Raw genomic sequence first — 23,444 nt, 5'->3', positions numbered from 1 at the left:
CCGTGCCTCAGGGCTGAGTTCAGAGGGAACGTGATCCCAGGCTCCGGGTCCCAGGATAAAAAAGTACACCGGGTACACATGATAAAAACACAATGTTTTGTTTTAAAGGAAAAACACTTCCAAGAATGGAGTGGCTAATGAGCAGAGGAAAGAACCCCAAATGGATTGGACCCTTTGTATGTCCATTATGTGGCACCGCCCTCTTGTTTGTATCGCCCGGGCTTTCCTTGGGCTTGCGCTGTACCTTAGATAAACGGCATCTAGTCTTCTCCAGGATCTTCCTGCGCTATCAGGCAGGTTCTGCTCTGCCCTTCCTGGCTTCTCCAGGATCTCCACTTCTCTGAACTACCTAATATCACCCCCCAGGCTTCCAGGATCCCCAGGGATCTTGCTTTCCCACCCTACAGCTAGGTCCTGTTCCTTCCCACACGTATGCCCCCGATCTCATGTGGATGTTCTGAGGTCTCGTACCTCCAGCATCTAATTGAGTAGACTGACTCCAGGCATGGAGAGCCACACCACAAGGCTACAGAGAAGACTAGTCATGCATGTGTTCAAACTTGGAGAGTGACTGTAGGTAAGACAGTAGTGGACTCTCAGAAGACCAGTAGTGGAACCTGCAGCCTCAAACACCAGCCCTACATAGAAAAACTATGTCTCTACCCTCTTCTAACTTAGTCCTTTTCTGTATATTATACTACCTCCGCTGAAAGTAAAAAGGTGATTTGACAAAAAGAAATACTCAACGGACAAAATACTTCAGATGTGCAGTTTCAGGGCAGACACAAAAGTAACATGGCAAACCACAGCAATGGCTGCCCCTGCACAGTTACTAGCCCCACAGAAATGGCTCCCGATGAGAATGGCCTAGAAGACAAATGATTCAAAGCAATCATTCTAACTATGTTTAAAGGACTCAGAGAAGATATGATACCTCAAGAGAATAAAAAGAAAGCGCTGAACAAAATGAAGAAACCAAGATTAAACAAACAAACAAACAAACAAATAAAAGAGTGAAGAGATTGAGTTACTGTGGTGGTTTGAATATGGTTGGCCCAGAGAGAAGCACTATTAGGTGTGGCCTTAGTGAAGTAGGTGTGGCCTTGTTAGAGGAAGTGTGTCACTATGGGGGTGAGCTTTGAAGTCCTATGCTCAAGCTCTGCCCAGTGCAGAAGAAAGAGTCTCCTTCTGGCTGCCTTCAGATCAAGATGTAGAACTCTTTGGCTCTTCCAGCACCATGTCTGCTTAGATGTGCTACACTTCCCACCATGATGGTACTGGACTGAACCTCTGAAACTGTAAGCCAGCCCAAATTAAACGGTTTCCTTTATAAGAGTTACCTCTGTCATGGTGTCTGTTCACAGCAACGAAGCCCTAAGACACATGCCCACACTGAAATGATGGAAACAGAAACTCAATAATCAAAATTACCGTCTCGGCAGCAAGCTTTGCCAACAGCATGTATCACAGGAAAAACAGAGAGTCAGCACCAGAAGATGAAGTAGAAGAGTCGGATGGTGCAGTAAAGACAATGATAAACATTTTAAAAGTTAAAAGGGATGGAACATGGGAGAGTTCTGGGATACCATGAAAGCAGTTAACCTATGAAATTATGGGCAGAGAAGACTATCATACAAAAGTGTGTGGAATGATAGACCCCCTGAATCGTAACAATGGGAATTCTGTCTGTTCTGGATAGGTTTCTGTCAACTTGACTCAAGCTAAAAGTAATCTGAGAGGAGGGAACTGTAATGGATAAATTGCCTCCACATAATCCATAATAATCCAAATAATAATAATAATAATAATAATAATAATAATAATAATAATGATCCACATAATCAGGTAGGCCTATAAGGCATTTTCTGTGATTGATGGAGGAGGCCTCGGTCCATTGTGGGTAGAGTCACCCCTGGGCTAATGGTCTTGTGTTATATAAGAAAGTAGGCTGAATAAGCCAGTAATCAGCACTTCTCCATGGCCTCTGCATCAGCTACCATGTCTAGGTTCCTGCCTTGTTTGAGTTCCTGTCCTGACTTCTTCAATGACGAAGTGTAAGCCAAATAAACTCTTTCCTCCGTAACTCGATTTTGGTGATGGTGTTTCATTACAGCACATAGAAACCATAACTAGGATACTATGAGGTTACATGTGACCTTGACCAGCCATTATTGGTCAGCACAGAAAGGAACGTCTTTAGAGACAGTACATCTTCCAAGGTAGTCTTCTCCCTATGGGCAATCCATTTCAGGAAGGAGAGACCTGTGTACTATATCTGCAATGATTCCCTCATTCCCAAGCCCCTCACCACAGCCATATAAAGGGTAGCAGCCAGGTTTTTCCCTGGGCAAACCCCTTAATTTTGCAGAAAGAGAAGCTGCCCTTCACTGTGTGCACAAATAAACATGGTATTGTCTGCTGCAGGTCAGACTCGGCTCTGTGTTCTATCTCTTTAGATTGCTTCAGAGATCTAACGGGAAATATTTTCAATAAAATAATAGAAGACAAATTTGAAAACTTAAAGAAGGAGCTACCCATCCAGGTATACAAGGCCTACAGAGAAACAGGATGAGAAAGAACCCCTCCACCCACACACAAACACAAACACAACATATTATGGTTAAAACATCAAAAACACAAACTAAAAGATTAATGAAAAGCTACAAAGGTCAAGTCACTTATAAAGTCTAGCCCATCAGAACAACAGCTAATTATTTGACAGAGACTTTTCAAGCCAGAAGCACCTAGAAAGATGTATTCCAAGGACTGAAGAAAACCAACAGATCTATAGAAATGCCACACAATCTACAAACCAACACGAATCAAGACACAACTGATGCTCGCTGAATATCAATAATCTCAATGCCCCCAATAAACCATCACAAACTCACAGATGGGTATGGGAAACAAGAGCCCTCTCCTTATTGCCTCCAAGAAACACATCTTGCCATCTACAATAGATACCATCTCAGGTTAAAAGGATAGAAAAAGTTATCCCAAGCAAATACACCCAGGAAACAAACAAACATTGCTATTCCAATAGCTGCTTTAAAAATAGACAGAATGAAAACTCACAAGAAAAGATGTCACTTCATAGTGATTAAAGGAACAGTCCACCAAGAACACATTACAATTCTAAACAAGTATGGACCCACTTTCATAGAGCAAATACTACCAGATCTAAAACCCCAGCACTCTCAACAATAGACAGGGTAGCCACTTATTAAAAAGTAAACAGAGAAACACTGGAGTTAAGTAACATCATAAATCAAATGGACTTAACAGTTATCAACAGAACATTTTACCCCAACACTAAAGAACTAAAGAATATACTAGAATTAAACAAAAAATGAATGAACTTCTGAGGACACCATACAGTCCTAAGAGGGAAGCTAAAAGTACTAAGTGCCTACATTAGAATGTTTGAGATCTCTCAAATCAAAACTCAAGGATACACTTCAATGTGTTAGAAAACAATAAGGAAAACTAAGCAGTAGACAGGAAGAAGCAATGAAAACTAGGGCAGAGGATAATGAAATAGGGGAAAAAAATAGAATCAATGAAACAAAATATTCGTTCTGGGCTGGAGGGATGGCTCAGTGGTTAAGAGCACTGGCTGCTCTTCCAGAGGTCCTGATTTCAATTTCCAGTAACCACATAGTGGCTCACAACCATCTGTAATGGGATCCGATGCCCTCTCCTGGTGTGTCTGACGACAGCTACAGTGTGCTCATTTACATAAATTAAATAATTAATTCTAAAATAAAAAATTGATTATCTGAAAAGATAAACATGATTGAAAAACTCTTAACCTAGCCAAAAGAAAGAAAGAAAGAAAAAAAAAAAACATCAGATACCAATGAATTTCAGAAAATCTTAAGGACATGCCTTAAAAATCTATATTTCACGTAATCGGAAAATCTAAAAAAAAAAAAAAATGAATGGATTTCTAGATATGTTACCAAAATTAAGCCAAGAAAAATGTAATTATTTAAATACATTTATAACCAGCAATGAGGTTGAAGTGATGATAAAAAGGCTTTTAACTTACACACACACACACACACACACACACATAAAGAAAACCCCACAGAACTGGAGAGATTCATTGAAGAATGCTGCCAAAACTTCAAAGAAGAATTAATATCAATACTATTCAGGTCATTCCATGAAATATAAAAAGAAAGGAAGCTTTTAAACATTTTTTAAATGAAGCTAGCATTACCTGAGATTTAAAACACAACAGAAAGAAAATTACTGGGGTGGAAAGATGGCTCAGAGGTGAAGAGGGCTTATTGTTCTTGCAGAAGACGTGAGTTTGATCCCCAGCAGCCACGTGGTAGCTTACAACTGTTTCTGACTCCAGTTCTAGGGGATCCAACACCTTTTCAAATCTCTGCAGGCACCAAGCATGCATGTGGTACAGAAATACATGCAAGTAAAACACTCATACACATACAATAAACAAATCTTTTTTAAAAAAAAAAAAAAAAAGAAAGTTACAGATTGATCACCATGATGTACATAGATATAAATATTCTCAATAAAATACTATCACACTGAATTAAAAATCACATTAAAAATCATTCATCACAACCGCTTGCTTCATTTAAGAGATATAGGGACGATTCAACACATGTAAATCAATAAATGCTATCCATTATGTAAAGAGACCCAAAGACAAAAACCACATTATTATTACAACAGATATAGAAAACACTTATGATAAATTCAACATTCTCCATGGCAAGCCTATAGTGAGCACCACGCTACGTAAAGAAAAACTTACAGATCAGAAACAAGACCCCCCTCTTCCTGCCCCTATTCAATACAGTGCTTAGGGTCTTGGTTAGAGTGATATAATACAGGAAGGAAGTGCAGGGATACAAATAAGAAAATAAATCAAAGTATTCCTGTTTGCAGATGATATGATGCTCTTAAGAGATCCAAAAGTCTCCACTAAAACAAAAACAAGACAAAAAATATTTTTTAATAACATTCTTAGAGATGACAACACTTTAAGCAACATGGCAGGATACAAAATTACCACATACAAATAAGTACCTTCCTTATATATCAATAACATCCTGAAAAAGAAATCAAGGACATAATCCTTGTCATCATGCACACACACACACACACAGGTACACACATGTACACACATGCACATGTACACACACATGTATGAGCACACACACATATACACACAGACATTCTCATGTGCACACACATTCATGAACACATGCACACTTGAGAATAAACCTAACCAAGGAAACAAAATAGCTTCACGCCGAAAACTTTAAGATGCTGAAGAAAGAAGTTGGGGAAGATACTGGATGGAAAAACATCCTTTTGCTCAGAGAATTGGAAGAATGAATCTTGTGGAAATGGGAATCCCACTAACAGCAATCTACAGATCCAACACAATTCCAGGGAAGATCCCAGGACCACTCTTAACAGACACAGAGAGAGAAAACGACCTCTAAATTTACATAACATCACAAAAGAAAAAAAAAAAAACAAGCAGAAGAAACCTTGAGCTAAGAGTATTGCTAGAGGTATCATTCTACTTGACTTCAAATTATACTACAAAGCCATAGTAACAAAAACAGCATGGTAGGGGCTGTAGAGATGACTCAGCAGTTAAGAGTGCTAGATGTTCTTCCACGGGTCTGCGTCTGATTTTTAGCACACAGGTGGATGCTCTACAGCAGTGTTTCTCACCCTTCCTAATGCTGTAACCCTTTAATACAGTTCTTCATGTTGTGGTGACCCCCCCAACTATAAAATTATTTTTATTATTTCTCCATAACTGTGATTTTGCTACTGTAAATATCTGATATGCAGGATGGTCTTAGTTGACCTCTGTGAAAAGGTCATTTGACCCATAGAGAGGCCACAACCCAAAGGTTGAGAGCCACTGCTCTCCTGGAAAGATTTCATGCCTGGTGCTAAGAATGTCATCAAAAGCCACCCCTGGAGAAATCTGGATGTATACAGTTCCTGGGTATACCAGAGGCCCTTAAGAGACAACACTGAGCAACCAGAAATTTGAAAATCTGGGGACAAAAACAAAGTTCTAGTCTGTTCCTTGAGGTACAAAGTAAACATATTTGAACAGGTTAGTAGGGTAGCTGAGCTGCAGCCAGCCACAGTAAAGTTAGTATTTTTTAATGTAATTTAAATAATTTTGAATCAGAACAGAAAAGACAATTTCTAAGTGTAGAGACACATTCAACAACTGTTCCTTGCATGTCCGATCCATGCTGGTTTTATGCTAAATCTTGGACTATGAAAATAATTAAAAAAAAAAAAAAAAAAAACACAGTTGCCCCTGTCTAGGTCTTCCTAGAGCAGAAGAGCAAATCCCCCGCCACCCTTGGACAATTTAGATGACACACAGATGAACTCTCTGTACACTCTAATTGCCATAGAGAGTAATGTCTGTGTAAGTAGCTTCCTGATGAGAAGTTTCTGTAATTATGCCGAGTAATAGATACACCTTGGACTTTCATTAACTGCAAATTTGTGATGAGCGTCATTCTCTTTTATAGCTATAATCTCTCATAAAAAATTAAGATGTGGCACCAATTTAGAACATAGATTTAATATCATCTTTGAAGCCCAGCCTGCTGTTTTAAATGGTTATTAGCAATATCTGCATAGAAAGCAGAGAGTAACTTAAATTAAACTCTTCTGGGCTTATGGGCTGCACACTGCTAGGACTCAAGATTCTATTACTTAGCAGAAATCTAGAACAACAACAACAAAATACTCACATTAAGCCAAAGAGTAAAGAGACCATGCCATGTTGGTGCAATACCTGATGTTTAATTCACTTAACATTGAACATGGCATAGAGGACCAACTGATTTGTTGGATACTAACATCCATGTTGGCTTTTCCATAAATAACCTGGTCCAGAAAGATTTCTGAAAGTAAGACATTGTCATAAGAAATTTAGAGTTCATACAAACCTGTACTATTTAATACATATTTGAAAGTACTTAGTTGATTATTATTAATGATCATTGGTGTTTAAGGCATCAAAGCTTAGGAACAAAGTTCCGATAAAAACATGCAATATATTATTCTTTGGAACTTACAAATAGGTATGCAATGAGAGACGGTGTTTACACTTTTGACTGATACTTGTCAAGGACCTTGAGAGGCAAAAATAAGCTTCAGTCTACATTAGAAATGGTCCATCAGAATGGAAAGGAGCCGATGGTCTCTAGAGACTGAAACTGGAAGATCAAGATTTCAAGGCCAGCCTAGGAGGCGTGAAAAGTTGTGGACTATCCTGGAAAACATACTGAGACTTTGTCTAAAACCAAAGAAAAGTAGTCTCCCCCAACCCAAATAAATTGAAAAGGACTGTCGAGATCTTCAAAATAGGGTTGCTATAAAGAAAATTCTTCCTTTTACAGAGCCAAGCTAGGTTGAACGTATTCATACATAACTCTTAGGAAGATAACGATCAGCTGTGACCTAACAAAGCACTAAGCTGACATCATTTTATAACCTTTCATTTCCAAATGAATTCGGAATGGTACAGGCATTACTGTCTATGAAGCAGATTTGTTTGTTGACATAAATGGAAATACACAATAACAAGTGCTCAGCTGGTGATCCCAGCACTCAGGAGGCAGAGGCAGAGACAGGTAGATCTCTGTAAGTTCAAGGCCAGCCTGGTGTACAGATGAGTCCCTGGACAGCCAGGGCTACAGAGTGAAGCCCTGTCTCGAAAAACAAAATCAAAACAAAATGCAAGTGCTACCCTTGATACTTTGCCTAGTATGTGCAAGATCATGTATTCAAGTCTTACTTTGCAAAGGAATAAAAAAGGAATGCTTTAGGAGACAGATCTGGCTTCATTCTGTACATAAGTTATTTTTGGAATGATGTCCCTTTTTGCACATATGTGTGATGTTCATATGTATATGTGCATATCCGTGTGCAAGTAGATGAAGGCCAGAGGAAAACTTTGGGGTCATTCCTTAGATACTATCTACTCTTAAAAAAAAATTAATTATCATGTTTTGTATAAGAGTATTTTACTTGCATCCAAATCTGTGCAACATTTGCATGTAGTGCCGAAGGAGGCCGGAAGAGGGTGTCAGATCCCCTGGAATGGGAGTTATATTTTTTATGCGTTGCCACATGAGTATGCTGGGGATTGAACCCTGGGTCCTCAGCAGGAACATAAGTGCGTTTAATCCTTCAACTCTCTCCATCCTGACGTTTGTTTTTGTTTTGAGAAGGGTTTTTATGTAAGTTCTGGGGGTTGAATTTAGGTCCTTGGGCTTGTGCCCCTTATGTAGCAGTTTCCTTTGAGATTTAAACCTTTTATTTGGAAAGAAGCTTAAGACACGGGATGTTTACGGAATGGTAAAAACAATAAATTGTTCAAGGCAGGTGTTCTCAACCTGTGGGTTGTGACCTACCTTTAGAGGTCAAATGACCCTTTCACGAGGATGTCTAAGTCATCCAACATATCAGACTTTTACATTACCATTTGTAACAGTAGCAAGATTGTAGTCTTGAAGTAGCAACAAAAATAATTTTATGGTTGGGGGGTGTGTCACCACAACATGAAGAACTGTATTGGGGGGGTGTGTCACCACAACATGAGGAACTGTATTAGGGGGGTGTGTCACCACAACATGAGGAACTGTATTGGGGGGGGGGGTGTCACCACAACATGAGGAACTGTATTAAAAGGTCTTGCAGCATTAGGAAGGTAAAGAACCACTGCTCTAAGGGGAGATGAAACATTTTATCCTGCAAATTCATTAAGCTCAGGAAGTAAACAACGCAAATAGCTTCAGGAAGTTCCTAAAACTGAACAGATTCACTAGGCTACTTTCTTCCAAGCATATATAAGCAATAAAGACTGCTGAGAGACACTCTCAGGTACGCTGAGCTACTTATAAAGGAAGCAGAGACCTATGTAACTACCTAGAAGAGGCTCAGACTAACCAAGCTATCTGGAAAGGACACGCTCCAACCTGTTGAGCTGCCTGAATATTGTACACTTATTTTCCAGCTTTTGTGAACTGTCACCAGTGCAGAGTGAGCTTTGATGATATAGCTGTCTCTGAGTCATTTCTGCTCCTATAAGTAACCCCTCCACCCACATTCCTGAAAGGAACCCCAATAAAACTTTGCTTTATTTGGTTTGTCATCAGTTCCCTGTCTGAAGTGAGTAGACACTGTTTACATCTCCCCAGGAATAGTGTCACTAAAGCAACAGTATGGCAAACACTTACTAATGGATGTCCCCAGTCCAAGATGCAAAGTTGTGTGTGTGTGTGTGTGTGTGTGTGTGTGTGTGTGTGTGCGCTGTGAGTGCCTGTGCATATGGAGGTCAGAAATCAATGTCAGGTGTCTTCCTCTATTGTTCTATTGCTCCTACACTGAACTAATTATATTTTTCTGCCAAACATGGTGACCCATAATCTAAGCATAGAGGTGAACTGAAGAAGTGATGAGCAGTATATTTGAAATCGGAGCTACTCTGTCAAACCTAGAATCTCTGCCCTGAACAAAACAATTGGCTAGACTGGCTGCCCAGCAAGCTCTAGGAGTCTGCCCATCTCAGCATCCCAGCGGGCAGGTTACAGATGAGCACCCACCCCACACTCAACTTGTATGTAAGTGTCAGGTCTTCATGCTTGAATGTTACAGGCCCTTTGCCAAAAAAAAAAAAAAAAAAAAAAAAAAAATCTTCCCAACCCCAAGATGTGCCTTTGGCTGTCTGCTAAGACCCAAGAAATCTCATCCACCTTCCCACCAAAATATTTATAATATCCCCAGGTTAGATGTGGATAGAGTTGGTATTTTGTTATAGAATATTTATTTAATAAGATCACTGGCTTACAATAGTGAATACCCTTGACTCATCAAAAGAAAAATCTGTCTCATAAAATAAATTCACCATCCTTAAAATTTTTTTCTCAAACTTTTGAGACAGAATTGGAAAAAAAAATCTCAAATCTAATAAATTAAACATGGTTTGACTGGTTCTCCTCTCTCTTTCTCTGTCTCTCTCTCTCCCTCCCCCACCCTCTCTCGTCTCTGTGTGTGTGTGTGTGTGTGTGTGTGTGTGTGTGTGTGTGTGTCCATCCCTTCTCTCTCTCTCCTGGGTCTCATAGATTCCAAGCTGCCCTTGAACTTATAATGTACCAAGAATACCTGCCCCTGCTGAGGTGTCTGCCTCTATGTGCTGGGGTTATGGGTGTGTGGCACCACACCCAATTGTGAGATTTGTGGGTGACTGAACTCAAGTCCTTGTTCAGGATAGTCAGATACTACTAACCAAGCTGCAAACCTCAGCCCATACCTACTACAGACGACTAACTCCTATAACTTCCTGCCGTGACCACAAAACACATTCATATTTAGCACTCAATTTTTTTATTAATAAAATTTTTTATTTGAGAAAGAAAGCAAACTTCTACTATCAACGTGTGGAGTTCTTTATGCAAATATGCCCATTTACTACTTTAAAATATACCTGTCTCTATAACATAAAACTTCAAAGATTCAGGGTTGGAGAGATGGCTTAGTGGTTCTTCCAGAAGTTCTAAGTTCAATTTCCCGAAACTACATGGTGGCTCACAACCATCTGTAATGGGATCTGATGCCCTCTTCTGGTGTATGTGAAGACAGTTATAGCCATATAAACTAAGTAAATATTCTTTTTAAAAAATCATCCTAGATTTACTTTTTAAAAATTCAAAAATTGCTGTAGTTATTGGCCCTGCATATCTTAGATCTAAATTCTAAAAAAGTTTTGGTGCTGAAATAGGTTAAAAAAAAATGTGCTGGCTTGCTGGTTACGAGGGTGCATGGTGATGATCTCGGCACTCAAGAAATTAAGGCAGGGTGACTTGAAGTTCGAGGTCATTACTTGCTTCACAGAAAGCTCAAGTCTAGCATGAGACTCTGTCTGGGAAAAGAAAGAAAGAAAGAAAGAAAGAAAGAAAGAAAGAAAGAAAGAAAGAAAGAAAGAAAGAGGAGAGAGGGAGAGAGGGAGAGAGGGAGAGAGGGAGAGAGGGAGAGAGGGAGAGAGGGAGAGAGGGAGAGAGGGAGAGAGGGAGAGAGGGAGAGAGGGAGAGAGGGAGAGAGGGAGAGAGGGAGAGGAGAGGGAGAGAGGGAGAGAGGGAGAGAGGGAGAGAGGGAGAGAGGGAGAGAGGGAGAGAGGGAGAGGAGAGGGAGAGAGGGAGAGAGGGAGAGAGGGAGAGAGGGAGAGAGGGAGAAAGGGATGGGTGTGTTTATTCCATTACACTAATTATTGGTGAACTTTCTTATCATAGATTACCTAGAATTCCCCAGGAGCCATAGGGTAGGAAAGAACAAATTCTCTCTGGTTATCCTCTGACCTCTGTATAGATGCTATAGCATGAATGTGCCCACAGAACATACACACACACCACACACACACACACACACACACACACACACACACACACACACATACACACATACACACATACACACATACACACATATACACACACATACACACATACACATATATACATACATACACACATATACACACACATACACACATACATACACACACATACACACATACACACATATACACATATACACACATACACACATATACACACATACACACACATACACACATATACATACACATACACACACATATATACACATATACTCACACTCATACACACACATACATACACATACAATTTTTAGAACGTTTTTAGAGAGTTTTTAAAAGTCATTTCAACCAGAAATTGGAAAAATAAGAATTGTGACATTTTATATTCAATCCAAAGTCTCTTTGAAATTTACTTAGCTTGAGGCATCACTTATGAGAGATTATGAAGCCATTTGAGATTGTTCTCACACCTTTTCTATGAGTCACCTGATATGTGACTCTTCCTGAGATGTTGAGGAACAAAGAAACCAGCCAACCATCAAAACAGAAAAAAAAAATTCATAAAACTACTATTCTTGCTTGAAAGGACAAAACTGCTTATAGGTCATTTCCTCCAATGTGGTTCTCTCTTCTCAGATAACTTGTATCAAGTTGACAAACAATAACAATTAAAAAAAAAACCCTACCAGGATACTCTGTACCCCTTTGGGAAGGCTGTGGAACCTTTAAGAGGTGGAGCTTTGCAGAGGAAGTCATGGGGGGCGTTTGACTTTTTTTATAACCTGACCCTACTTCAAGGTCTCCCTCTGCTTCCTGACTGCCAGTGAGATGTGACTGGCCTGTCTCATGATCTGCCACCATAACTTCCCCACCACAATGGACCTGTCCTGTGGAACTATAAGCCAGTGTAAACCCTTCTCCCTTAAGCTGCTCTTGTCAGGCTGTCTTATCACAGTGATAGAGATGAAACTAAGGAAATACATTAATTCTTTGCTGAGCTTTTGGAAAAGCCACATAATTTCTGATGATGGTGGTGGTGGTAATGATGATGATGATAAAATATTTTCTAGGTATGAATAAATGTTTGTAAATGTTCCCAGAAGTGAATGATTGCTTTAGCAGATGTCTGTCTGTATGACGAGAGGAAATGCTGGGACAACAGGGGTTAACTAGACATTAATTTTATCTGCAATGCTTCTTTTTGCATTTTGCAATTAGGGTGCCATGCACACATAAGCACATGCATGTGCCTGTGTGTGCGCGCGCACACACACACACACACACCTTACTATATATATAAAACTTTATTTTAAAATGAAGTAGGAAAATTGATAAGGCTAAGTGTTTAATTTGGAATAAAAGTAATATGGTATTACTCTTTTTTATACTTACTTAAAAATACTTTGGCTGGTGGCATATCTCAGAGTCCTCCTCCCTTTGCATGTTCTAGGCCTTCAGTTAGTTGTGTTTGTGTGTTTGTTTGTTTGTTTGTTTGTTTTAAGAACAAATCATTTTGCCCACCATATCAAAATCAATAAAGTATAATATCAGTAACGTAGGTAGGAAAATGGTGGAGGTGAGAGCAGGAGATATGAATCAGGAACCAGAGCGCATGTCCGCCAGCCGAGGGCTTGGGTATGAGGAGTGGGAGGACCAGGGAGCGAAACAACTTAAGTTCTCTAACGGTGCATTACAGCCCCTGAAATTACCCCCTGTGTCCTTTCTACTCTCATTCCTGCTCTCTCTCTCTCTCTTTTAAAGTCGTACCTCAGTTTTTTTTTTTACATTTTATGAAGACATTTCAGCTTTAAAGGCTGCTGTTTTTGTAAAAAGACACGGGGCAGACAAAGCTAAGTAAGGCTCACCGAGGGAGAGAAGATGGACGAAGAGAGTGCAGGCTGGGCACCGCTGAGAACAGTGGGCAGGACATGCAGGACATGGAGAATGAGCAGGACTGGAGGCAACCCAGATCAAAGACACAGCGCTTCGAAAGGCCCTTCGCAGCCCACCATTTTCCTATCCACCTATCTATAGGATGGATTCTTCCACCCTGCCCCTCTCCTCCGCAGCGCCCCACCCCACCCCACCCCCACCCCTCCGCAACTATGACCATTTCAGGTTGTGTGACAGGAAAACAGACATGTGGAGGGCCTCTAAGAAAAGCATAGAACGTGGAGATTCTGGAAGAAAAGTGAGATATGGCAGAAAGGCTTATTAAATTAACTGTCACTGTCCTGAAGTAAATCAACAATTGGCTGTCAAATCTTTGGCTCCTGGGGCCACCTGACAAGCATCTCCCAGACACTGACTGTAAGAACGAACTCAAAACATTCAGAATCTTCAGGAACTGTTTAGCTTTTATTTATTTATTTTTTTTACTCTTGTCCTGGAAAAGAATGTGCCTCGGATACTAAATTGTTACTGTCTCGTTCTGCCTTCCCCGCCCCATGTTCTTTGTAAAGGGCCACACTATATAGACCAGGGTTACCTCCAATTCACAGATATCAGCTTGCATCTGCTTCCTGAGTTCTGGGATGAAAGGCATGTACCACCATGCCCCGCTCTTTCTAATACTTTTAAGTTGTTACTCTCACAGATACAGAAATAACAACAACAACAACAATAATAATACCTGGGAATAAAACTTTAATTCACCAAGGTATTCACTACCACAGAAGAATTACAATTTGAGTAAGAGGGCAAGTTTGTTGATCTGAGTTTCACCCTATATACTGCCACAGGACCATCTTCCTGAAGCCCAGGCTAGACCACATCATTTTTCTGTTCTGCAAGTTTGCTTTTGCTTTTTGTTGGTTGGTTTGGTTTTGCTTTTCATTTTGTTTTGTTTTTTTGAGACAGAGTTTCTCTGTGCAGCCCTAGCTGTCCTGAAACTATAGACCATGCTGGCCTCAAACTCACAGAGATCTGCCTGCTTCTGCCTCTCCAGTGGTTGGGATTAAAGACGTGTACCACCATCACCAACCAGCCTAAAATTCTTTAATTACCAAACAACCCTCCCCGGTCCCACCTCTCCACCCCGAAGAAGATCTGCCAACAAATTTTTAAGGAACTGGAATTCTGTAACACCCTGTTCTAGAAACCCTTGCCTGTACAAAGCCTAGACGCTGGAATAAGAGGGCATGGTAACCTGTGGCTTGAAGCTGGTTTGTCCAGTGATAGGGGAAAAAAAAAAAAAAAAAAAAAAAAAAAAAAAAAAAACCCAAAATGTGTTTGCTTACTGGTCTAATGCCATAACAATCTGCTTAGGTCTGCTGAGATTAAATGAGAGCATACTATCTGGTAGAGGTGACACTTGACAAATCCTAGCAAGTGTGATTGCTACCATCCTAGGACTTAGAACTTGCTTTTCTAGCCTTATAAAAGCAAGGGCCAGAGACTGGAAAGCCTTTTAAACCATAATAAGAAATGATATCCACGTGTGGCATTAGATCTGAGACCTAAGGGCTCAGCGGGCAAAGGTAGAAAGATTGGGAGTTCAAGACCAGAAATTGGGCAACATACGATTGTCTTAGAAAGCAGGGGAGGGGAGGGGGCCATAGTTATGAGTTTTGAGCCCGGCATGATGGACATTCCTATAATCTTAAGGCAGAAAATTTCCTAGCAAGGTCCTGTCTCAAAAAATAACAAATAAAGCCGGGCTTTGTTTGTGACACATGCCTTTAACTGCAGCACTCAGGAGGCGGAGGCATGCAGATCTCTATGACTTTGAGGCCAGCCTGGTCTACATAGTCAAGTCCAGGACAGTCGAGGCTGTTACACAGAGAAGCCCTGTCTTGAAAAGCCAAACCAGCCAAACAACAACAACAACAACATCCACAGTGATCTATAAAACAAACAAAAAAGATGATGTGGGTTTATCTAATGAAACCTGGGCCGATGCACTGTGTCCTTTATCAAGCAGTTTGTTTCCTCGTTGCAGAAGTCTGGTCAGCAGGCACAGAAACTCGATTCTTGCCTGAAATCAGCGGGAATCCTTTGTGCAACGCTGTGAGCAAAAGTAATTCCTATCCTATACTGCCCTCCTGTGGTTAAAACAAATACTAGCACGCCTGAAACAACTAAATGTATTAGGACGGCTCTTTAGCTTCTGGGATGCACTTTACTTTCTGATATTTGAATGAAAAATTTCCACACAAAATTATTTCCCCTACCCTGAGTGTTGTCACTCTTTCTAATAAACATTCATACAGCTTTGGTTTGTGTCGATGATATATTTCATATGGTTTCATACTCCTTGGCATAAATAAGCCACTAGGGTTTTAATATTTCTACCTTTAACCCCAGCACTAGAGAGACAGGCAGATGAATCTCTGTGGGTTCGAGTCCAGCCTGGTCTACAGAGAGAGTTCTAGAACAGCCAAAGCTACGCAAAGAAACCCTGTCTCGAAAAACCAAAACAAAGCACAAAACATGTCTATCTGTAAAGTCTGAAATAAAAACTGATGAGTTGGGCCAGAGATAGTAGTGGACACCTTCAGTCCTGGCAGAGGCAGGTGGATCTCCGTGAGTTCCAAGCCGGTCTGGTCTACATATCAAGTTCCAGGCCAGCCAAAGTTATACAGTGAGATTCTATCTAAAAACAAACAAACAAAACCAAAAAAACTACCACCAACCACAACAAACAGTACTAAATTATCCCAATAGTCTTTTTCTACATTAAATATACTTGGGGGTAATTATGTAGTTGAGATTTGGACTTTGCAGCTTTAACTGGTTGGAATCTAGATTTAGTTACAATAATATAATAATTATTATAATGCAATTATGTACTTATTATTATGCAATTCTTATTACAATGCAAGCTTAGGTAATGTTCTGGTTTGCTTTCTTTTGCTGTGATAAACACCATGACCAAAAGCAACATGAGGGTATATGCACAACCAGCTTACTGCCCACCGTGGAGTGAAGTCAAGGCAGGAACTCGAGACAGGAACGTGAAGGTTGTAAATCAAGCAGAGAGCAGGTGCTGACTGGCTCTCTCCTCAGGCTTACGCTCAGCTACCTTCCTGTGTCTTTCTTTCTAAAGATGAATTAAAATGCTATTTGCTTATTATGTGTACGTATGCTTGGCTTTCATGCATGCTTGTATACCAGGTGTATACCAGGTAGGTGTCCACAGCAGCCAGAAGATCCCATCAGATCGTCTGTAACTGGAGTTACAGTAGGTTATAAGGAATCAAACCCAGGACCTCTGGAAGAGCTGCCAAGTGCTCCTAACCACTGAGCTGTCTCTCTAGCCCTCAACTACTTTCTATCCCTTCCAAGGCCACCTGCCTTGGAGTGGCACCACCCACAATGAGCGGGTCCTTCTTTATCAACCATTAAACAAGAAAATGCCCCCACAGACTTACCTACAAGCCAATCTCATGGAGGCATTGACTCCCCCTTCTCCAGGCTCCTTCTTCCTAGATGACATTAATTTGTGTCAAGTTGAAAAAAATCTAACTAGTGCAGTTAATAATAATCATCATCATCCAGGATTAAATAATAATAATGATAATAATACATGTTCAGATAATAATGGTACAGTTTAGATAACAATAAAATGTAATATAGTAATAATAATAATAATAATAATCAGGCTTAGCTAATAAGCTATAACTCTGGGCAAATAAATTTTTCTGAATCTCATCTATGTGTTGAATAGGGATCATATAAATTAAACTGTGAAGTGCTCAGCATACCTGGAGTTTTCAGTGTTATCTGGGACTGTTGTGACAGGAAGATGCTCTGTAGGACTGTGAAAGGGGCAGCATGGTTTCTGGTCGAGCACCAGCTAGAAGTCACTGGAAACCCCAGGCATGCATTTCACCACACTCCCACACGCCAGGCTCCTGACACGAGGCCGAAGATCTCCATAGCGTGGGGTCCTCCAGTCACATAGGACAATGCCCGCTAGCTCCTCCACAGGTAGAGGGTGTGACTACAGGCCACAGAGTCTCCAGACAAATCTCCATACTAATGAGATACCTAAAAGCCAGAGGGGCTTAGCCAATTAAGCATTCCTTCCCAGACCCTCTCCTTGCAACCCAACACTGCCTTTTCCGTATAACCTGTCTTAGTGAGAGTGAAGGCTGGTTGAAGCACACAAACCACAGTAGATTACCTGGACTAAGTCCTGTCTTTCCACACTGAACCTTTAGCTTTTATTGGACATGTTCAGATCTGCCAGACACTGTTCACGAAATAAATCAGTTAATAAAACTGAATACTAATCTTTGACTTTGCCCATTTTACAGGACAAACTCTAGCTGGTTTAAGAAGCCTTTCTCGAAAGACCTCATGTTGTGGGGAACCCACCCCACCCCCAACATAAAATTATATTCATTGATACTCCATAACTGTAATTTTGCTGTTATAAACCATAATGTAAATATCTGTGTTTTCAGGTGACATCTGTGAAAGGGTTGTTTGACTCATGAAGGGTTTGCAGCCCACAGGTTGGGAGCCCCTGGTTTAGCACATACTCCACTCTGTAGATCCAGGCCTTTCCTCTTTCTCTCCAGCGTAAGCTGTCATCTCTCCGTCTTTCTTGCTGCAGCCTCCAACAAGAGTTCACTTGAGCAACACTTTGTATTCTGTACCAAGTTTTATGAACCGGTGATTCACAGTGTAACTTTCCCTCTCTGAGGTGAGTGGGGTGGGGCAGTGCATTAGCAGTGACATGTTAATTGCAGGAACACTTACAATCGGTTCCCTTTCACTTTGCCTGTCTACTCTCAACAGCGGCACTCACAGGGGCCCTCTCAAGTAGCAATTTCACAGCTTTCCCGAAGTGATGGTTCATTTCACCCACTTGAAAAAAAAACGTCTGTCAGATACCGAAGCATCTATTATTTAATCCACCATCAGTCACTCGGGAAACTCAGTAAGATTGCTGTGAGAAGCATTTCAGGGACTGACTCTGTAAAGTCAAATTCTTCCCATAATAAAAACATGAGTTCGTTAGCTTTTTTTTTCACAGCTAATATTTGCACAGATTACACAAAAGAGACACCAATGAAAGTGATTGGTGTGAGTCCAGACAACAGCACCGAGATTACATCAGTAATGCCTCTGCTCTCAGTGGAAACAGCCAGAACTGTTTCATTTATGAGTGTCTGCTGAAAGGCAGGCAAGGGGCCGTGCCTGTAATCCCAGCACTCAAGAGGCCAAGGCAAGACAGTAATGAATTGGCAGCCATTGAGGCTATCCTAGGCTACAAACAATATTTTGGAGGGAAGAGTCCTTGATAAAGCAGTAAGATCACTAGCTTTGTGACACTTTTGCCTCTAAAGACCTGCTATATCATGATATAGCCCCCTGCTGTCTTCAAAGGATGCTGAGTTCAGCAAGGGAAACCCCTGTGCTGGGAGCAGAACTTCTTCCAAGAGTCCATTTTTCCTTTGAAATAAGCAACTCTGGTTTTACTGCTGGTTCTGTTATGTTGCCAGTGCCGGGGGGTTAGGAGGAGGGGCAAACCCAGGGCCTCAAGCACACTAGGTGAGCACTCGGCTTCAGAGCCACAAGCTTAGCCCGACAGTGGAGCTTTCAGACTTGGGCACATTTTTTCTTGAGAATGAATCACATGGGCCTGGTACTGTGAGGAAAATTACATGTTTACCATTGATGAGATGTCGAGCTTTTAAAGCAAAGACTGAAACTAAAGAGCATCAAGTTCTGCGCCTTCTCAATACCGGGATGCTTTCCTGACGAGACACAAGGTGATTACCAAAGACCATGATATCTTTTTATCATATAAATGTGTCATCATTTGGAAGCCCATTTGAAGCTGAGTATCCGTGAACTAAGTGTCCAAATTGATTGTAGATATTCTAATACCTGGATACAAAGGGTAAATTTCATACTTCAAAAACAGGTGAGTGGATTCTAAAGTAACAAGAGCACCAAGTTCATTAATTTAGGGTTTTTTTTGTTTTTGTTTGTTTGTTGTTTTTGTTTGTTTGTTTGTTTTTCGAGACAGGGTTTCTCTGTGTAGTCCTGACTGTCCTGGAACTCACTCTGTAGACCAGGCTGGCCTTGAACTCAGAAATCCGACTGCCTCTGCCTCCCAAGTGCTGGGATTAAAGGCGTGCGCCACCACCGCCCGGCCATTAATTTAGTTTTATATTCCATATTGTAATTGATATTTAAAGCTACAAATTCTGGGTTATCTTAAGGAATCAATAAAGAATATGGACAAGAGTTGGAGAAATGGTCAATGCTTTTCCAGAGGATCCAGGTTCAATTCCCAGCATCCACATGGTAGCTTACAACCATCTGTATTGTAACTCCAGTTCCAGGGGATCTGACACCCTCAAATAGACATGCATGCAGGCAAAACACCAATACACATAAAATAAAAGTAAATCATTTTTTTACAAAAAGGATATGGGAAACTATTTGAAAAGGCCAATTATCTTTTCCAAACCACAAATTACTAAAAAAATGAATGTGGGGGCCTCTCTGGTGATGAGTTATCTCTCTGGGTTCACATGTTGGAAGGAGAAACTGATCTCTACACAGAAGCAACACACACACACACACACAAGTAAGTGAATAAATATAGGGTTTAAAAAAGACATAAAGCATTTGGAAGTTGAAGATGTTGCTCAATGGTTAGCGCAGTTGTCCTGAGTTCTAACCTCAATACAGGAAAACAAAACAAAAATTTTAAGTCTGAGTCTTTAAAAGCAGTTTAACCAAACTTCCAACCCTGATAGTTGGAAGGTCGAAGCCAGTTTGAGAATCCAGTTGATGTCTGTTAAAGTGAGATACCGAAGACTTATGTAAAGTGTATTTTAAAAGCCGCCGCTCATCTCAGTAAACTCTAGTTTTGAAAGTTACTTTTCATTAAAATGCATCATGTGTTTCATCATTTGCGTGTGGTGTCTGCACTCGTGTGGTCCAGGTGTGTGCATCTGTGCACACCAGAAGCCTGAGATGTTCATCTTTTCACTCCATTATTTCATTAGCTTTTTTGTTTCATTTTTTTTTTTTTTTTGAGATTATAATATATACCTGTTCCTCCTCCCTTTCCTCTCCAGTCCCTCCCACTCTTCCTTACTCTCTTTCACATCTATGGCCATTTTTCCATTGTTACATGTTTGTGTGTCCTAAATACATGACTCTAACGTGCTCAGTCTGTAATGTTACTTCTATGAAGATTTCAGAGCTCACCATTGGTACTGGATACCAGCTGCCGTGGTCTTTCCTGGGAAAGGCTATCTCTCCCTCTCAGGACCCCTCAGTTGCCTGCAGTTGTGTAGAGTTGAGGCCTCCTGAGAACAGCCTTTCCCTGTCCACGTTAGGATGGTTGTTGTTCTTGCTCAGCTCAGCTTTAGGCTGCCACGTTGGTGAGACTTTATAGATGAGTCTTACAGCACACTCCCTGATCTTCCGGGACTTAACAGGATCTCTGCCTCCTCTTCAGAAATATCCCCTGAGCCTTAGGGGAAAGGAAGGCAAATGGGTTGGGATTGGGCCCCACAACTCTGCATTTTGACTGGTTGTGCTTTTCTGTAATGGTTTCCATCTATTGCAAAAAGAAGTTTCCTCCTTTCTTTCTTTTCTTTTAAAAATTTTATTTTATATGTATACTTATGTTTTCCTGCATGTATGTACAGCACTTTTGTCTGGTGTCCACAGAGGCCAGAAATATTAGTGGATCCCCTGGGACTGGAGTTACAGACAGTGGTGAGCCACTGTATGGGTGCTGAGGATAAAGCTAGGGTCCTCTGGAGGAACAGCCAGCTAGCTCTTACCATGCAGCCATCTCTCCTGTCCATCCTCCCCTTATTGTCTTGAGACACAGTCTATCTGAACCTGGAGCTAAGCAGGCAGCCACAAAGCCCCAGCTATCTTCTCCACAGTACTGGGGTTGTATGTCCATAGAGCTCTACCTGGGCTTTTGCACTGGTAGAAGAAATTTGAACTCAGGTTCCTGGATTGGCATAGTAAGAACTCTTACCTCCAGAACCAGCTCTTCTGAATGAATTTCTTTACTGTTACTTTTGTCTATTTGAAACAGGGCCCAATAACCCTAATTGTACTGAACTATGTTGACCGACCGGGCTGGCCTTGAACTCATGGATCTGATTGCCTGCCTCCCCACTGGGATTAAAGGGCATGTGCCACCACTCCCAGATACTGCTATTTTTAAATAAATTACTAAAGTATAATATTTAGCTTTCTCTTGTGCTGAATGCCAATAGCTATAATCCAACATAAAAATTTCTGAATCATCAACCAGCTTCCACTTCCTCTTGTCCTGGTGTTCTATTGCTCATCCCTTCCCAACATATTTCTTTTGTGTAGAAGGGTTGGGGAGAGGGTTCAAGACAAGGTTTCTCTGTGTAGCCCTGATGGTCCTGAAATTAGATCTGTAGACCAGGATGGCCTTAAACTTGAGATCCTCCTGCTTTTGCCTTGAAAGCACCTGGACTGAGTGCACCACCACACTCTTTTTGAACTTGAGATCCCCCAGCCTCTCGGGTGAAGGGATTAAGGGTGTGCACCGTCATGCTGGTACACTGGTGACTCATTGCTTTTAAGATTTTCCTTCAGTAAGTCAAATACACTGCTGCTCTTGGGTCCACTGCACTGACAGGCCTTTTTGATGGTAAACACCTTCCTGTGATCTGCATGGCTATTTCTCTTGATTTCTTAAAATCTGTTCTCAAATGTCATTATCTCAGTAAAGTAGCACCGTAAACATGATATTTAAAGCCGCAAACTCTTCAAGCTGGCAAATGTATGCCCTCAAACCTTTGGAAAATACTCTGGTTAAAAACTGAATGGGGTGAGGGTGGGGACACGACACCACTTGTTTGACAGTGTGTCATTTCTGAAGACACATAGACTAATTATCAAGAAAAGGTGGTGAAGGGTACAGCATAAAGGGATTCGAGGTCAATGACAGCAAAGACTGTCGAAATGGGCGGGAAAGGGATTTGGAAAAACTCCATCCTTCAAGGTTTCTTTGGGACCAGACACACTGTAGGCATGAAGAAAATCGAAGCAAGGGAGAATCATAAAAGTGTGTATGACGACTTAAGGACTTGACAATAAACAGAAGCCCTGTGCTTCTGTCCCCATTTACCGTTTATACTCTCACGAAACCTTAATCCACAGAACCCTCTCCAAATAACCTCCCCAAAAAACACAGCAACCAAAACCAAAAGATAGAGCAAATCCTAAACTTTATATACTTTGGAAAAAAAAAAAAAAAAGGCAAGAAGACATCAACTATCGAAAAGCAGACTCGAAATGCTTCATCACTCCCGTGCAGTCGTCTCCCTCGCTTGCCGATTCTGGGATCACTCCTTCTGCACAGTTCCCAGGGGACCCGACAGTCTCTCGATGACTTGTTCGGAATCGTCCACAGGTAAGCAGGTCAGGCGAGACAGAAGGGTCAAGAAGCAGGAGTAAGGAGGCTCGGTCCACGGCTGGCAGATGGGGAAGACTGGGAAGCGCTCGCCTCAGTTCTCCTCGGGCTTGTCCGCCGGCGGCCCGCTGGGCTGCAGCATTTTCTCCATCAGGTTGAAGCGCACGCGCGCTTTGCTCTCATTCTCAGCAATGGCGAAGTAGTTGAGGAGGTCGAAGTGACCCATGTAGGAGCAGTAGGAATCCCGGTGCTGGTTCACCAGCCATTCCCACTTGGTGGTGTCGGCGTGGCCCGTGCCGATGTACTTGGACTGCAGATGCTCCAGCTGGCTGTGGATGGTATACCGATCCGTCATCTCGCTGCTTTGCTCTTAGGCTCCGAGGTCAGGACACAGACGAGAAGCCGCCGCTCGTGGCGTTCAAATGAGAGACGCTGCCACGGACACCGTCGCTGCTGCCACACAAAACCTCGCTTTGTGCGGGCGCGGGAGAAAGACGCCACGGAGACGCACGAGTAGACGTGCTTTTCCTAAGCGGAAGCGGAAGTGCAGTCTGTCGCGGGATTGGGGTTGCCTAGGAAACAGTAGGCCGTCTCCTCAACGGAGCCCGCCTACTTCGAAGAGTGTTGCAT

The 23,444-nt window shown here is 41.5% G+C and overlaps 1 protein-coding gene across 1 annotated transcript; it reads right to left on the bottom strand.

Moving 5' to 3' along the window:
* Window positions 1-22,612: 22,612 nt before the first annotated feature.
* Window positions 22,613-23,339, bottom strand: Sf3b5 (splicing factor 3b subunit 5). Its single transcript, XM_076926871.1, has one exon. The coding sequence runs from the start codon at window positions 23,167-23,169 to the stop codon at window positions 22,909-22,911; it is 261 nt and encodes an 86-aa protein (XP_076782986.1). The 5' UTR covers window positions 23,170-23,339; the 3' UTR covers window positions 22,613-22,908.
* Between the last annotated feature and the right edge of the window lie 105 nt (window positions 23,340-23,444).

The sequence above is a fragment of the Arvicanthis niloticus genome, chromosome 28 (genome assembly GCF_011762505.2).
Source record: "Arvicanthis niloticus isolate mArvNil1 chromosome 28, mArvNil1.pat.X, whole genome shotgun sequence".
NCBI lineage: Eukaryota > Metazoa > Chordata > Mammalia > Rodentia > Muridae > Arvicanthis > Arvicanthis niloticus.
Note: the sequence above shows the minus strand (reverse complement) of the source record. Positions and strands in the feature narration are given on the sequence as shown.